Source organism: Mercenaria mercenaria, chromosome 5 (genome assembly GCF_021730395.1).
Source record: "Mercenaria mercenaria strain notata chromosome 5, MADL_Memer_1, whole genome shotgun sequence".
NCBI lineage: Eukaryota > Metazoa > Mollusca > Bivalvia > Venerida > Veneridae > Mercenaria > Mercenaria mercenaria.
Window position 1 is genome coordinate 59656267 of NC_069365.1, and position 19030 is coordinate 59675296.

Below are 19030 nucleotides of genomic sequence, written 5' to 3' on the forward strand. Positions count from 1 at the left end.
GCAGAAAATGCCAGTATTATTCTGTATATCACTAAATGTATAGAGTTGCAGACCTTCACGAACGAACAGCCAGCATTATACATTGTCATACCCTATATGGCTCCCTTCGGTTATATTCGTATATAGCTCCTTGTTATAGAGGAGCTGTATACGAACGCCCTAACATTGATTAAAATTCTGTAACAGCAATGTAAGAGTAATACAAACATAAGTATGTGGCTGAATGTTCTTTGGTCATATGATTTCATTTCCTTTGGGAAGACAGGGGGCATAATTTTTTGCTGTTTTCAGTCCGTGCGTACGAATAAGCAATACAATATGATTAAACAATGAGTATTTAAAGAGGGCGAGCAAGCGAATGTACGTCACGAGAATGAGTACCAATTGATTAATAATCACCAAACTTTACAACAAGAGGGCCATGATGGCCCTTTACCGTTTATAGCTCCAATTTTTGCAAGGGAGCTATATACGAAAACGTGCTCCGTATACAGCTCCCAGAGGAGCTATATCCGAAAGGAGCCATATGTAAGGGTGTGACAATGCATAACGTGTTAGATGCTGATGATAAAATGAATTAATTTGGCCTATGAAAATAGTATGCGCTGTATGAAGCTTTTATAGCTCTTGTACCTTAAGACATACTTTGGTCGACTGGTAAATGTAAGTTTTTCTTGGGCTATCCCGAACGGAAATACATGTATCACACAAAACCACGTTTTATCATGTTCGGACAAAATCTCGAAAAAGTTGATTAAAAAGTGAAAATCAGTGTGACCAAATGTTGACCATGATTATGATACATAGGAAACGTTTTTGAGGAACTTTACGTTTATTTTTTGTTAATCGTTTGTCTTAATGAAAAAAATTAAAACATTTGCTTTTTATAAAGAAAACCTTACTGGTTCTTGTTCAAGTTCTTGTCAGCTCAGATGTTTTCCAGGTAATCAGTGTTATGTGTTTTCTTTCTTTTCTATTACCTCCGCCCTTAATAAACTGAAGGTGTGGAAGTTCCGCTCAACTTCAAAAATGTAAAACTATTTTCCTTTCCCACGAAACACATGCAAATTACCCAAAATATATCTATCTGCCAATCATTCCAGGCAGTGATGTAGAACGTTATATCAAGCCTATAGTCTAGAGAAACAGGTGGTTTCTTAATCATTACGTATGGTTTTCAATCGTTTTAGAAACATTAGCGCAGACATGGCGATATGTATGTTACTTATAAGCAAATAATGACATGACAACGTTCGGTCTGTTTATAAAAGTTGTTCGAAACAAATTTTATTTTTGTCCTTTCAGCCACTCTTTACATTATAACCAGTATAAGCAAAACGATCATACCAGTTTCGAATTTTGGTCCCAGTCAATTTTCGTAATATCTAGCGTACCAATATTCAAAGGACAGTCAGTTATCACTTAAACTATTGAAAGCAAATTCTAAAAAAAAAAAAATCATTTATTTATGTACAGATAACTTAAGAGCAGATGTGGATATTTAGCTGTAAAACATCATAAATTTTGTGAGACATTATTTTGATGGCAGATTGCTGTTCTCTTCTGTTTAAACCCAAGGATAATGTTTGATATGTAAGAAAGTGACATTGTCTTTGAGTCGGTTTCTCTCCTAAACATCTCGTGTGACAGACACCTTACTTTGCAGGGTTCTGCGCCATAAACGTTGATGTACAAGAAATCAAATGTATAACTTGTATCTACTTACAAAATTTGAGTAAGGTAAGTGTCAAAAATAAGAAAACGTGTTGAAGTCATTTTAAGAAGGGTTGATTTATCAGACTCTATGCTTCAGGGGACCACAAAGGTATAACAAGATAATTTGAAGCACACATTTCCTCCATAAAGTAAATACTCATGAAAATCTTTGAATATCAGGAACATGCTTAAAAAAGAAAGAAAAGACGTCACCCGTCCCCGGGAGATATTTGATAGGATAAACAATAACAGAATCACGCATGTTGTGATCTGTTCTGTATACTATCCACCGGAAACCCGTTTCGTGCCTAAGAATATACCAATAAGGTTCGAGCCCCATGGGCAGCGTTCGTCCGGGTGATGTTTGTCATGGGACTCGTTCCGAAAAGGCCGGTTCGTGAGCCGCGAGCTAGTTAAATGAATGGTTACCGACTTCTATCCACCTGGCGCCTGGCATAGCGTTAGGAGTTGGGAGGTAATTGGTACGCACAATAAAGGTGTCTCATAAGCCAAATTGGCTGGCCCTTTCAATAGGAGTGACACTATTATAAACATGACCTTTACCTTTACCTTTATACCCTGGGCGTGAGCAACTTGGGTCTGATTTAGGGATTGTCTATGTACGTAACTTGCACGGAATATATATAAATAAATTCTAACAAAACACTATTACGGTCGATTAAAGACAATGCAAGAATTTTAGCTTGATACTTGTTTCTAGTAACCTTTTTGTCAATTTCATCTGATTGTTTTCCTAAAATTCATTCAAAATTGATGTCAAAACAAGTTTTATCCCGATACACAGTGTAAGTATGAAAGAATTTTTTCAATATTTATGAAAGTAATGACTATTTTGATAATCTATAAAAACTTGACAAAGATTAAGGTGACTTTGGTACTTGTTTTAAAGAAGGAGTTGCCTAATGTTCATTGTTTATATGCACGATTGAAATCTATAAATGAATAACAACGCTACTATTCTGCTATTCTGCTTGTGTTGTTCGGCTATTCTGCTATTCTGCTGGAATTATTCTGCTTTTCTGCTGGAGCTATTCTGTTGGAATTATTCTGCTATTCTGCTGTAATTATTCTGCTATTCTGCTGGAATTATTCTGCTATTCTGCTGGAATTATTCTGCTATTCTGCTGGAGTTATTCTGCTGGAGCTATTCTGCTGGAGTTATTCTGCTATTCTGCTGGAGTTGTTCAGCTATTCTGCTTGAGCTACTCTGCTGGACTTACTCTGCTATTCTGCTGGAGTTACATTTTGTATTCTGCTATTCTGCTGTTCTGCTATTCTGCTATTCTACTGGAGTTATTCTGCTATTATGCTGGAGTTACATATATTCTGCTATTCTGCTAACTTCACAGAGACGAGTCATTGGATGTATACTGTAAATCTAAAGTAACTACTGAGTGATTTGTCTGCGCCATGAAATTGTTGAACCTGTTATATAAATTATTTGAAGAAGGCTAGGCAGCCTATGGTCTGAGATATTTTAAAAGGTCTAACCAGGACCTAAGATTATAAAACTGTATTGGAGACAAGACACTTTATTCCAGCAATGGACCAGCTTTTGACCTTTTTACTGAGCAAACGTTTTCAATTGACCAATGGCAAGGCTGAATTTTGAGATTTGTCTCCAAAGTCAGTTTTATATAGTTACACCAAGTTCTTTTGATGAATAGTAGGGTTTTTACACATAAATTTTGAAATGTAACCTTCTCTTTAATTGAATGTATAATATTAAGAAACATAATGTTGTCCCCTTGTTTAATATGTATTTATGATTATTATTTGTAAAATGTTGTAAAGTCAGGGATATATAGTAAAACATTTTATATATGTATTATGTACAAATACTGTCAAATTAGCAAAATTCAATTTAAGGATTGACTGAAAAAAGAAATGATAAGTCAAGAAGACCATTTTTGCAAGTTAATGTAATACTATTACATGTATTTCATTAATTGAGCCCTAAAGCTTTTACGGGTTCGTTTGTTCTAAACATTAGCATAGATAAGCATAAGTATTTGGAATTATTCTGCTATGTCATGGCTATTGGCAAGACAAAAAGATTAATGTGACAAATTAGAGATAATTTTAGATGATATGCTAACGATACATATTTCTGACGATAAGTGATGCTAATGTATGACATAATCCCTCCAGGTAACTCAAGCTTCGAACTAAGTGATTCAATCGTAGGTGTATATATCTTAAAACCACCATCTTGTTATTTATCACTTTTTTGCTATAAATTATTTCTTAAATAATCATAATAATAGTAATAGTAATAAATAAAAAATAATAACAATTAAGTTGATACTGAAGACTATTATGATGACGATGATGATGATAATAATTAATATATTTTAATAATTATAATATTAATAAAAACAGAACAGACTTAAAGGGATCTTGTGCACAATTTCATATTTGAAGACACGAACAATTACAACACAGCATCTATGTACACACGAAATAAACACGTTTACGAAACATGATTAAAAGAAGTATACACTTAATTAATAGTAAATGTTTTATTAGCCACGGTATAAATTTTACTTCACTGAGAATGGCAGTTATAATTATGTGGATGTTACAACATACATAACATTTTACTGTTAAAGCTCTGTTACAACCACATTTGTAATAAAAACCAGATTTGTAATAATTATAACATTTCTCGTTTTTATTACAAAAGTGGTTGCAAAGGTTCAACCACATTTGTAATAACCAGATTTGTAATAAAAATCGCAAACTTTTTTTTTTCGAGAGATGTGTTTTTCCACGTGATATTCAAGCTAATGTATGCGTGTTTAAGCACGTGCAGGTCGAATTGAACTGTCCTGGGTCATTTAAGACTCCAAATGTTTTACCTGAAATCCTTGTTCATGGACATATTTTACTTAAGAAAATTATTACATTTCTCGTTTTTATTACAAAAGTGGTTGCAAAGGTTCAACCACATTTGTAATAACCAGATTTGTAATAAAAATCGCAAACTTTCCTTTTCCGGAGATGTGTTTTCCAACGTGATATTCAAGCTTATGCATGCGTTATTAAGCACGAGCAGGTCGAATTAAACTGTCCTGAGTCATTTAAGACTCCAAATGTTTTACCTGAAATCCCTGTTCCTGGACATATTTTACTTTAGAAAATTATTACATTTCTCGTTTTTATTACAAAAGTGGTTGCAAAGGTTCAACCACATTTGTAATAACCAGATTTGTAATAAAAATCGCAAACTTTTTTTTTCGAGAGATGTGTTTTTCCACGTGATTTTCAAGCTAATGCATGCGTTATTAAGCACGTGCAGGTCGAATTGAACTGTCCTGGGTCATTTAAGACTCCAAATGTTTTACCTGAAATCCTTGTTCATGGACATATTTTACTTAAGAAAATTATTACATTTCTCGTTTTTATTACAAAAGTGGTTGCAAAGGTTCAACCACATTTGTAATAACCAGATTTGTAATAAAAATCGCAGACACTTTTTTTTGAGAGATGTGTTTTCCCACCTGATATTCAAGCTTATACGTGCGTTATTAAGAACGTGCAGGTCGAATTAAACTGTCCTGGGTCATTTTAGAACTCCAAATGTTTTACCCGAAATCCTTGTTCATGGACATATTTTATTTCAGAAAATTATTACATTTCTCGTTTTTATAACAAAAGTGGTTGCAAAGGTTCAACCATATTTGTAATAACCAGATTTGTAATAAAAATCGCAAACTTTTCTTTTCGGGAGATGTGTTTTCCCACGTGATATTCAAGCTTATGCATGCGTTATTAAGCACGTGCAGGTTGAATTGAACTCTCTTGGGTCATTTAAGTACTCCAAATATATTACCTGAAATCTCTGTATAAATATTTGTCCTAAGACACTGAACTGGCATTTTTAAAGGTTCTAGCTTGATGGAAGATGTCGGAAAATAGTTATGAATCTGGTCCAGAAATTCTGATGTATATTTATCTTTTCAAAAAAATTTTACCTGCCAAAAGGCCTGTAAACAAAAGCCATTTCATATCAGCAGGTTTTAGGGGATTCTTTATGTAAGCTAATTCGTACCTATATATCACACATGCGCAAAATAATTTCTGTAGGTACTAATTCCTCAAAATTTCATAAATACCATCTACTTTTAATTCTTAATGACCCTAATCCCGTTGTAAACAGTTGTCGTCTTGGGGTATTCAAGATCATCTTTAGTGAAAGGTAGGTCGTTTTTGCATTAAGCCTATACTCTTACAGCTTACCTGACACATGGACATAGACACTAACACCAATGGCAAATATTGGACTTCAGCAGAATCATTTGATATAGGAAATAATCAAATAACAAGCTTATTAAGATTTAACTAAATTTATTAGGTCTATATCCTTTAGACCCTTTAAAGACACATGCTCACAAATAAATCAAAATTACACAACAAGTATCGTAGTATCGTAAGCAGGCATGAAATAAGGCACAATGCTACAAAATCAGGGTTCCAACATACCCTGTAGTATTAATCATGTCAGTGTCTTTGACTTTAATGACCCCAACACCAAACGTCTTCCACGATTCACATGCTGAGTCAAAGCAGGCGACAGATGCAAATAGTTACAGACACACACACACGAACATTTACACACACGCATACGAATGCGCACACGCACACGCACAACATGGCTGGTAGAAATATACATAAGAGTTTAACAATACTTTAATATGTAATAAAATCTAACTTTAAATGTGGCATAAATATGTAAAAAGAAAAAAAACTCATAACAGAGTTGTGGGGGAAATCATTACTAGTGTAAAGTGTTATAGTAGAGATCCAATTTCAGTTTCCAGTCAATACCTTTGAAAGTTACTGATAAATTGAATTTTATATAAAACTGTACCATAAAGGTTGTCGATGCAAACGAAGCATAACTCTCTCTTCTATTAGGGGTTATGGAGATTGTTTCTACTAGTGTAATCTTTGATATTAAAGAATATTTTTAAGTTTCAAATCAATAGCTTTCAAAGTAACAGAGATGCCATAAACAATAACTTTAATCTAAAAATTCTAAGTATAACACTTTACACTAGTAATGATTTCCCCCACAACCCTGTTATGAGATTTTTTTTCTTTTTATATATTTATTTCTGCCAGGTTGTGCGTGTGCGTGTGTGCGTTCGTGTGCGTGTGTGTAAATGTTCGTGTGTATGTGTGTCTGTAACTATTTGCATCTGTCGCCTGCTTTGACTCAGCACGTGAATCGTGGAAGACGTTAGGTGATGGGGTCATTAGAGTCAAAGACACTGACTTGACTGATACTAAAAGCTATGTTGTAACCCTGATTTTGTAGCATTGTCCCTTACTTCATGCCTGCTTACGATACTACGATACTTGTTGTGTAATTTTGATTTATTTGTGAGCATGTGTCTTTAAAGGGTCTAAAGGATATAGACCTAATAAATTTAGCTAAATCTTAATAAGCTTGTTATTTGATTATTTCCTATATCAAATGATTCTGCTGAAGTCCAATATTTGCCATTGGTGTTAGTGTCTATGTCCATGTGTCAGGTAAGCTGTAAGAGTATAGGCTTAATGCAAAAACGACCTTTCACTAAAGATGATCTTGAATACCCCAAGACGACAACTGTTTACAACGGGATTAGGGTCATTAAGAATTAACAGTAGATGGTATTTATGAAATTTTGAGGAATTAGTACCTACAGAAATTATTTTGCGCATGTGTGATATATAGGTACGAATTAGCTTACATAAAGAATCCCCTAAAACCTGCTGATATGAAATGGCTTTTGTTTACAGGCCTTTTGGCAGGTAAAATTTGTTTGAAAAGATAGATATACATCAAAATTTCTGGACCAGATTCATAACTATTTTCCGACATCTTCCATCAAGCTAGAACCTTTAAAAATGCCAGTTCAGTGTCTTAGGACAAATATTTATACAGAGATTTCAGGTAAAACATTTGGAGTACTTAAATGACCCAAGAGAGTTCAATTCAACCTGCACGTGCTTAATAACGCATGCATAAGCTTGAATATCACGTGGGAAAACACATCTCCCGAAAAGAAAAGTTTGCGATTTTATTACAAATCTGGTTATTACAAATATGGTTGAACCTTTGCAACCACTTTTGTAATAAAAACGAGAAATGTAATAATTTTCTGAAATGAAATATGTCCATGAACAAGGATTTCGGGTAAAACATTTGGAGTCTTAAATAACCTATGACAGTTTAGTTCGACCTGCACGTTCTTAATAACGTATGCATAAGCTTGAATATCACGTGGAAAAAAAATCTTTCGAAAAGAAAAAGTTTGCGTTTATCATTACAAATCTGGTTATTACAAATGTGGTTGAACCTTTGCAACCACTTTTGTAATAACAACGAGAAATGTAATAATTTTTTAAAGTAAAATATGTCCCTGAACAAGGATTTCAGGTAAAACATTTGGAGTCTTAAATGACCCAGGAGAGTTTAATTCGACCTGCACGTGCTTAATAACGCATGCATAAGCTTGAATGTCACGTGGGAAAACACACCTCCCGAAAAAAAAAGTTTGCGATTTTTATTACAAATCTGGTTATTACAAATGTGGTTGAACCTTTGCAACCACTTTTGTAATAACAACGAGAAATGTAATAATTTTTTAAAGTAAAATATGTCCATGAACAAGGATTTCAGGTAAAACATTTGGAGTCTTAAATGACCCAGGACAGTTCAATTCGACCTGCACGTGTTTAATAACGCTTGCATAAGCTTGAATATCACGTGGGAAAACACATCTCTCGAAAAAAGTGTTTGCGATTTTTATTACAAATCTGGTTATTACAAATGTGGTTGAACCTTTGCAACCACTTTTGTAATAAAAACAAGAAATGTTATAATTATTACAAATCTGGTTTTTATTACAAATGTGGTTGTTACAAAGCTCCTATAGATACACGATTAGTCAACTTTGGTTAAATGCATTTAAATGAGGATTCTCCAAATTAATGTTACTATCTTATGTGAAACTATTTTAGTAAAAGATGCACCTTATATATCTTTAAATCCATTTCATAATCGAACTAAGACATATACTTTGACGATTAATAGAGCGTCTGGTTTGAAGATAATAAACCTTTAAGTATCTGATATTTTACTGATCATCTTTAGCCGAAAAAAATGTGTTTCAGAAGGAATACTTTCTTATATAAAAAAATCCGACGATCTATGATAAATAAAAAAAAAATGTTGTTTTTTTTCTGTATTAATGTGTGTTTCTGAAAATTGTCAAATTATTTTGTTAACAATAATTATTCGGTTTCACAAAACATAAGACAGCCCATGATGTACACGTTTATCTTGCTGATAATCATAAGTTTTCCATAATGTATATTCTATCTCATAGATATAATGGCAAAATATAAAAGAAAAGTAAAAGAAAAAAAAGTGGTTGTAATTTAGCAAAACCATTTAGTGACAAAATATGCAAAAACGGAAAAAAAAGCTTTATTATTACTAACAGTTTACTATACTTCAGCCGTTTATACGGAGTAAATTTTAAAACAGTTACCTCAAAGTCAGATTTTGTCAAAATGTGATAATGCTGAGGTTTTTTATGATTTTATTTGGTTTTGATAGAAGTATATTCTTGTATAATATGATATAGGAAGATCAATGATATATTAATTAAATTATTCGCTTTTTATCATACATTTTACATTAAGCAAGACTTGTCAGATTTATGTGTTCAAGTTTATACTATGCGATACTTTTTAACTAGTATGCGATAACTACAAAACATTTCCAAAGCAATTAAAATTCCTCATTTAAAATGGACGTGTAATAAAATTTCCTTTTGTATTTACTTATTTAATCATTACAAGTGGCATCACACGCAAACGGTCTTGTATGTTCTATGTATGTGCAACGCACACTTGGCTCTCACAGCATTTACAAAACTATAAACTGTCGTATTTAACATAAATTTGTTTGTTTGCTTGCTTTTTTATAAGCGTTGCATATCTCGAAGCACTTTAAATTCAATATTTTATCGATAGAATTATATTTTTATCATATTTTGTACATTCAATACATATAAGTAGCTAGATTATCTTGAGATAATGGTACCTTATAGGATTTTTCTATTGGGTACCATATTAATATCCAGCAGTCCTGTTACTCCATAGGATTTTTAATACAGGGTACCATATCGCTATCCTTGGTCCGTATTCATAAAGCTCCTATGGAGAAAACTTGGGAAAATCCTTAACTTTGTAAAATTTCCTGAACTACATAGCGCAAAAGAAAAGTGTAGACTTTATAAGATTTTTTGATAATTTTCATTACTATGCCAGACTGTATGAGACAATATTGTTAGACATTCCAACTATCTCGACGATTGTCCACAAAATGCTTTGGCACTTTTCCCTTAATAGGTCCCTTAGGGAAAATTTTCCCTTAGGGATTTTATGAATACCAGCCCTGCAGGACGTTACAAATTTTTTTCTAGGATACTTTCTATGGTAAAAAAGTGGAGTGGTCCTGAAACGGGCCGTTGTGTTTGTATGGTACCTAATCAGTGCAGCTATCAGCATGGGCACTTTGGGCGTAGGGGTGAGCTTGTAAAACTGTGACGTAACGTCGACCTATATATCTCTCCTCCATTCTCTGCCTTTCTGTGCGACGCCACTGCTCTCTATTTTTATGTGCGTGAAGTTGGCAGCCTAACAGCCTAGCGGCCTAGCAGCGTGAACTTGGCAGCCTAGCAGATGTAATCAATTTCTTAATGAATGGAGTGTACTACGTGTGCATGTACAATATTATAACATAAATCAAAAGAGATAGGTTTCGTGCAGAATACTGTTATTGCTAACCATTTCCCCCAGATACGGAAGGTAGGCCTTTAAATGTAATTCAGTAAACTGGCTGTACTACAGTGCGGATGAAAAACTTTATGAATGACTACGCGCTAGACATCAAAACAGAACGGCATTTCACCTCTATAAACTTACTTTCACTGATTTAAAAATATAACGAAGTATTCAACATCACTCATTTGAATTTACGGAAAGTTGAAACTGTTATATCTAATTAGTATCTACCAAGCGTAACAGTAAAGTTCACAGGGTGTGCATAAGTTTTAGGTATATAATACTTTAGTAGTGTTTGGACCTTCTTGTGAAGTTTTTTTTAAGTTAACTGTTTTGATTAGAAGGATTCCATATCCGGGTGGTTGAATCGCTGACTACGAATCACTTGGACCTTCAGCCGCTGTGGGAAGTCTTTCGTGTTAAAAAGCCATCCAGCTGGCTTACGGAATGTCGGTGGTTCCGCCCAGGTGCAACCTCGTTTCTGAAATATTGTCCGGATGGGAACCTGGCCCCGTGTTTACAAAACATTTAAAGCTCAGCTGAGTTTGATCATGAAACTTTATTTGTCATTTATATCTAAGTACCATGTTTTAAATCTAAATTTTAAGTTAATAAATATTTTCAAGTGGCTATTCCGTATTGATGGTCATTAAACTAAGATAACTTGTGATCTTACAAAGACCTTTTACAATAAGTGCGCACGAGTAATTAGTGTCATATGTTAAAAAATTGAGCATCACGGAATATTGGTGATGTTGCAAGAAGTTCCGGCGAAGTGTTAAAAATTTCACTAGATTGTTGTTTAAAACAAAAACATATATATGAAGCACTAACAAAATAAACTCGGTAAACATCATCCTGGATAAAGCCAGACAAATTTTACGTAAAAAAGGTTTGAAACAAAATTTGCAAGAATTAAAATACAAGACAGCTGGTGAGGGTGGTTTGGGTTGGGTATCTTCAAACAATGAAGCCTCATTTTCTGATCACGTGACTTACAATATGCAGTACATTATGACGGTCAATGTTTGCCTTATAAATTGCAGTGCAAAAACAATATAAACACATCGTTTACATTATTTTATCTCAAATATATATTTGGGGGACAGATTAAATATTTGATCAAATCGGAACAGAGCTTCACATGTAAAGGTCTTAAGTTTTATGTTTATAGCGGTCACCAAAATAAACACTATACACTGGTGTCCACTATATCTAGGTTTTCAATGCTGGACAACAGCATTTATCGACATTGTAAGAGCCTGTTGTCCACATCAGACGGGGCAAAATTATACTCAGGGTCGGTTTGTAGGAAAGTTTGACAGCCAGACCTAACGCTGGTGGTTCTGAACTTGGTTACACAATGTACAGGCGAGGGGACCTCTAACGCTGGTAATAATGCATTTTATGAAATATGTGCTAATCAATGACCAATACCATTTACCAAAGTCATGAGCAATGCTGACCTATAGCATAAATATCAAATTAAATCCATGTTGTCTCACGTATGTATTTTTTTTTCTCTATAAACAGAATGAATAACATTTAGATGCAGTATACAGATAAACACTATTTCACCGTTTCTCACATTAGGAAAGCCTAAATCCAATTTACAAACTGAAATTGGATATAAAGATTTTATGCAAATCTATGTAATCAATTGATCAGGGCGTAAGTAACTTCATAATTATTTAGTTTTTATGTAAAACAGCGTAAGATTTACGAAAGCCTAAAGAGAATTTACAGCTTGAAACTGAAAATGAAGATTTATAAAAATTTATGTAATCAGTGAATCTGCGAAAAGACAAAATGACACAAATCACCCACCATAATATGTTTCGAATCCCTCTACATAACTATATTTTTCAGCTCCATGTATCATTTTTTTCGTGCATATCAACCTCGAACAAAGTGCATCTCTTCTACAGAAAATATTAACAACTGTCCAACAGTTATATTTCTTTCACAAATGCATAACGTGTGCATTCAAAACAAGGGGAATAAGTAATAGAAAGAGCATTGAATCTCGAGGGTAAACGATTTGTACGAGGGGGCGTAGCCCCCGAGTATAAATCGTTTACCCGAGAGTTTTAATGTTCTTTCTGTTTTGTATCATAGCCATCCATATATGGTAGTTGTAGGCGTTCCACACTGCCATATACAGCAGTTCAGTGAGTACTTAAAATCCTTGCTTTACAAATGTGTAAAGCCCAGGTAAAATAAACCAATGCTAGAGCAGAAAATCAATAAAATACACCTCGCTGTCTACTGTTCCAGACACGCTGGCATACTTTCCTATCCAACAGTGCGGTAACTAGCGTGCGGGTATTAAATACCTGCACACTTTTAGTTACCGCACTCTGTGCTAAGAGTATACGAATTACCTGCACCAAATTTGTTAAGAAAAAACACTGAGCTATGATACAATAATTTATGTCTATGCATTTGCACATAAGGTTGTTTTAGCTTAGCCTCTTATCAAAATAAAAATGCAAAACACTTCTCATAGCTTAAAATATTACTATGTAAAAAAGATTCATTTTAAACTGACAGATCTCAGCGCGGGATTCGAACCCATTTTGTTTAGACTGACGAAATCTGACTGCGTTAAAAATAAACTCGCCGACAAATTAAAGTCAAATGTGAGCGACGAACTATACCTGTTTATTACTTCGCTCCAGTAAACCAGCAAACACCCGACCTTGTGCACATTACACATGGCGTGTATACGTTTTTATATATTATGATATAAACTGTAAAATATTATATCGCCGATAAACAGAATATGAGTTCCGAAAACCAGGGTAAGTACAGTTTAATTGTCTTATTTTCTATATTTCTGGTTTTCACACAGTTTTAGAGTCACACTATCTGTGATATATGCATATTAATATGTGGTTTACAATATTTGGCAATTTATATTGAAATACAAGCATCTATACGCATTGTTGATTTTACGGCCGCTAACCTGCATACTGAGTACATTTGATTTAACATTTATTGCTATTGCTGGTGCGGATCTTCCCTTCCCTTGTCCTTAGCGCGGGTGAAAACTGTCAATCACCAACAGAAGGGCGTTTGGAATATATATTAGTGGACTTGCAAAATAAGCCCCGGGTTTCTGTAACTTGATTAAAATTTCGTGATAATAATATGCAGCTTATTCATATGATGGGGACAAAGAATGCGCAGGATAGATTCACATAGTTGGGACCAAGAGTGTGGAGACTATTAACATTGTGGGGACCAAGAGGGCAGAGGCTGGATTCACATGGTGGGGACAAAGAGTGTGGAGACTGGATTCACATGGTGGGGACCAAGATTGCGTAGGCAGGATTCACATGGTGGGACTAGAGTGTGGTGGCGGGATTCACATAGTGGGGACTAAGATTGCGGAGACTGGATTCACATGAAGGGGACCAAGAGTGTGGAGGCGGGTCTCATATGGTGGGGACTAAGTGTGTGGGGGTGGATTCACATGAAGGGGACCAATAGAGTTTAGGCTGTATTGCGTTAGTGGGGACCAAGAAGTGTGGAGGCTGGATTCACATGGTAGGGACCAAGAGTGCGAAGGCGGGATGGATTCATATGATGGGGACTAAGTGTGTGGAGGCTGTATTGACATGGTGAGGACCAAGAGTGTGGAGGCTAGATTCACATGGTGGGGACCAAGATTGCGAAGACTGGATTCTCATGAAGGGGACCAAGAATGTGGAGGCGGGATTTATATAGTGGGGACTAAGTGTGTGGGGGATGGATGAAGGGGACCAAGAGAGTGGAGGCCGTATTGACACGGTGGGGACCAAGAGTGTGGAGGCTGGATTCACATGGTGGGTACCAAGAGTGTGGAGGCTAGATTCACATTGTGGAGACTAAGTGTGTGGAGGCTGGATTCACATGGTGGGTACCAAGAGTGTGGAGGCTGGATTCACATGGTGGGGACTAAGAGTGCGGAGGCAGGATTCACATGGTGAGGACCAAGAGTGTGGAGGCTGGATTCACATGGTGGGGACAAAGATTGCGGAGATTGGATTCTCATGAAGGGGACCTGAGGGATGGATGAAGGGGACCAAGAGAGTGGATGCTGTATTGACATGGTGGGGACCAAGAGTGTGGAGGTTGGATTTACATGGTGGGTACAAAGAGTGTGGAGGCTATATTCACATGGTGGGGACTAAGTGTGTGGAGGCTGGATTCACATGGTGGGTACCAAGAGTGTGGAGGCTGGATTTACATGGTGGGGACTAAGAATGTGGAGGCAGGATTCACATGGTGGGGACCAAGAGTGTGGAGGCTGGATTCACATGGTGGGGACTAAGAGTGTGGAGGCTGGATTCACATGGTGGGGACCAAGAGTGTGGAGGCTGGATTCACATGGTGGATACCAAGAGTGTGGAGGCTGAATTCACATGGTGGGGACTAAGTGTGTGGAGGCTGGATTCACATGGTGGGTACCAAGAGTGTGGAGGCTGGATTCACATGGTGGGGACTAAGAGTGTGGAGGCAGGATTGACATGGTGGGACTAAGATTGCGGAGTTTGTATTCACATGAAGAGGACCAAGAGTGAGGAGCCTCCGTATGGTAGGTCTTTACAACCTCTTTACAGTCATCCAGGGCAGCCTCCGGATGGTCAACCTTGACAGCCTCATTATTGTTCACCAGGACAGCCTCCATCTGGTTAGTTTTGACAAACTCTTTACAGTCAACCAGGACGGCCTCCGTATGGTCAAGCGTGGCATCTCTTTATGATCAACCCGGACAACATCCGTATGGTCAGCTGACAGCCTCTCGACAGCCTTTCAGCAACTGACGTTTATTCAAAGTTTCTTATTTACATGTAGTTTATACCTGTTAAGGTATTTAATGTTGAATAAGGTGTATACAAAGGTAACAGCGACATGTGTAAAGTCACATTACCAGTTAATTTACCTTGATGAATTTGATAATGGTGCAACTATTAGATTATTTTACTCACTACGTTTTGGTCTAATGCAATATTACATATCTTTGATTGGTCAAATTCACGAAAGCAAATGTTCACAAAAATAAAGTAATTAATACGGTGTTACTACCATTTAACATTTAAACACACTTTTTACCTGAGCTTGAATATCGCAGGTATTTTAATGTGTTTACTAATCCCCAATGATAACAAGATTCCCGCCGAAACGCGAGGACGATTCTATTTCATGATAACCGATGAAATACCAATCCATAATCATAATGCTTACACATTACCTTCTAAGTAAATATTAGTATTTCTTTCATCTTAAATATACTATTATTATATGGAAACATAGTTCAGTCGGGTAAACTGCAGATAACAATTCAATATTATAAGTAAATCATTTTGTGGGTTCGAACCTGCGTGAGGGTTTTTTCATTTTTTGTCTTTTTCTGTTTTTTTTTTCTTTTCGTTTTCATTTTTATTCCCGTATTTTTGTTTCTTTCTTTGATAGTTTGTATTTGTATGTATGCCCTAATATAAAACAATAGTATTATTATTATTTGCATGGCTTAAATGCATGCATTTAGTCAATATCATCTTTGATATAATGGTAAACTTTTCTGATCTGCCATATCGGCTTAAGATACTTCTCAGCTGTGTTGTCACAAAGTTCATGACGGAATCTAAATCTTTAAGAGAAAAAAGATTAATGCCGATGTTGAGTTTCGAACCCACACGGCAAAAGATCTATTTAACACGGACTGTATGCTTTACCACTGAGCTAATTTGCAACTGGTACAAAATCTAGACATAATTAGATTGTAACATGTTAGAAAAATGTTGAATTCCCTATGTTCCATTTTAATCTGTTTATAGTCATGTTTGTAAATATCAAGTTATCGTTGGGGCATAGTACCTGGGTATATGGTCAGTAAATTCATAAGTTTAACAAGTTAATTTTGCTTGTTATTTTCAGTGGGTGGTAAACGAGGACAATCCGTACAACCTCCTAATGGTCAACACGGACAACCTGATGAAGGTCAGTCCGGACAACCCGATGGTGGTCAACCCGGACAACCTGATGATGGTCAACCCGGGCAACAGACTTCTGCACAAAATGAATGTAAATATCAAACAAGCAAAGATAAATTAAAATATTGAAAAGTAAAACACAAGAATCAAAAGAAATGGCCCATGGGCTTAATTAAATTCTCTTTGCGACTATTCTTGATTTATTTTGCTGCAGTACAATGTTTGGAAACCAGGACTCAAGTATTTTACAACTGCAAGTGTAATTTTATATGCTTCATCCAAAAATGGGATAAATATCCAACAGTAAAAGAAAAACATCTGAATTTGGTATCAGATCAGATATGTATCAAAATAAACATTGTTTTGCACTTGAGTGGATTGTTTTTAGTTTGAATTACATTTAAGCGTGCAGCGCCTTACTAAGTCTGTGATATTACATGACTACAATGTACCGATGGTTTCTTTTTGGTTGCGTTCTATGCTTCCAAAGGATCTTTTTACAGATTATATTATCTATCACTACAGCAATCTTTAAGTGCCGTGTGGCGACCGTAAAACGTCTCCCCGCACTTGGATTCTGTGTTGATCTATTTTCTAGTCCTTTGGAATCACTGTGTTCATTATATTTTTCTTCTTGGTTGCATTCTATGCTTCCAAAGGATTTTTTTACAGATTTTATTGTTATCGCTATCGTTGTTTGTGTCGAGCTCCATTTGGTTTGGTTTTTTGTTTGCTTTTTGCTATTCTTACTTCTGCCAGGTAGCACAATCCAAAATGCAATAATAGAAACTGAAGTGTTGAAGCCTATGAATTGTCAGAAGCGGTGGTTTTCTTATTTACAGTCAGCAGTATTGTGTAGTAAAAAGAACAAAAGTACACAATCCCAATATGTAATGCATTACATAGAGCAAACAGATGTTTTGAGCCCAAGTACACTTGTGTGATAACTACAGTTTTCAAAGCAGAGATAGATCTAAAAGATGCAGCTTATATGATTCGGTTCAATTATTTAAATTGTCTGATATTTCCATGTTGTATAAACACTGGTCTTTCCAAAAGGTTCTTTTGCGAAAGTTGATAAAAGTGCACTACAGTTGCGCTAAAACTATCTGTAAATATGTATTTAAGCTTTTTGTAAATATGTTTCTTATACCAAATAAGTATGCTTCAGGCACATCCGGCGGCATATCATCTGGAGACAAGATTATCACCCTTCAATCACTCCAAAAGGAAATAGAAAATCTAAGGGCTGAGCTGACTGAAGAAAGGAAAAGAAGAATTTCTTTAGAAACAATAGTTACTAGACCAAAAGTGGCATTTTATGCCAGAGTCTCAACGCCCATTGTCGGTATAGCACCCTGGGCAACCATCGTATTTTCTGACGTGGAGACAAATATAGGAGGAGCCTACAACAGTAAGACTGGAGAATTTGTGGCACCAACTGCAGGCCTATACGTGTTCTTTTGTACCATTCTTTCTGGCTGGAATCTTATAATTGAATCAGTTCTTCAGGTCAATGGAACAAACAAGATGCATATTTATTCAGGCTCGAATTTCCAAGGTTCTGGGAGCAATAGGGCACTATTACAGCTGAATACTGGGGATGTTGTAAGGATGGCTAAACACGGGCCCTGGGGTTCTAAGCCCTTCACAGTTCACAATTGCTGGAGCACATTCTCCGGTTACTTACTGTAAACTAACAAGAGTAAACTAACTTTCACGGCGTGTTATACGAAATTTGCCTTGAAATAATGAAAATTGTTTACTGTAAGTATCATTGATCCTGCTGTATGCAACACTGTAAGTCTTCACAAAATGCAAATTAACATTTTTTTTTTGGTATTGAGATGTACACACGCTCATGAATAGTTTACAATATATAATTATCAAATTGGGCGAGAGATAATTACATACGATAATGTATTACATTGTGATCAAATTCATGCAGATTTTTTCATACAAAAATGAAATTGCAATCGTTAGAAGCACAAACTGCCTGCAAAACTTGAAGTACATGAATTTAATTTTATTTGTAAACACTCAAGAAGAGTGAAATGCAACATCCTGGTCTTGTGATACCCGATAAATGTGCACGCAGAACTCGTATTGTAATTGTTCATAAACTTCTTCGGAACCTATGCAACTCATATTCGAATGCATATCAAATACTAAAAAAGGCTTGTTTATTATATACTTTATAATGATTTATCGAAAAGTATTGATGAAATAAAAAGCATATTAAATTTTGATTACAAGCTGTGATATATAATCTTTATTTTCACTGTTGTAAAATATGTTTTCACATTAAATCATTTAGTATAATAAAGAGAAACAAGATATGCCAAAAGCATCCTTGAATTTTGCCGCTTTACAACATCCCAAACTGTATCTGCATACTATTTTGCAAGGCTCGTTGGATGTAAATCTTGAAATTGTGCCACCAAGTAAACATCATTAAAAACAAA

The 19030-nt window shown here is 35.4% G+C and overlaps 1 protein-coding gene across 1 annotated transcript; it reads left to right on the plus strand.

The window, feature by feature from the left end:
* The first annotated feature begins 13235 nt into the window (after positions 1-13235).
* On the plus strand, positions 13236-19030 carry LOC123557375 (multimerin-1-like). The gene is made up of 3 exons (XM_045348812.2): positions 13236-13388; positions 16510-16656; positions 17737-19030. The coding sequence occupies exons 1-3, from the start codon at positions 13370-13372 to the stop codon at positions 18258-18260; spliced, it is 690 nt and encodes a 229-aa protein (XP_045204747.1). The 5' UTR covers positions 13236-13369; the 3' UTR covers positions 18261-19030.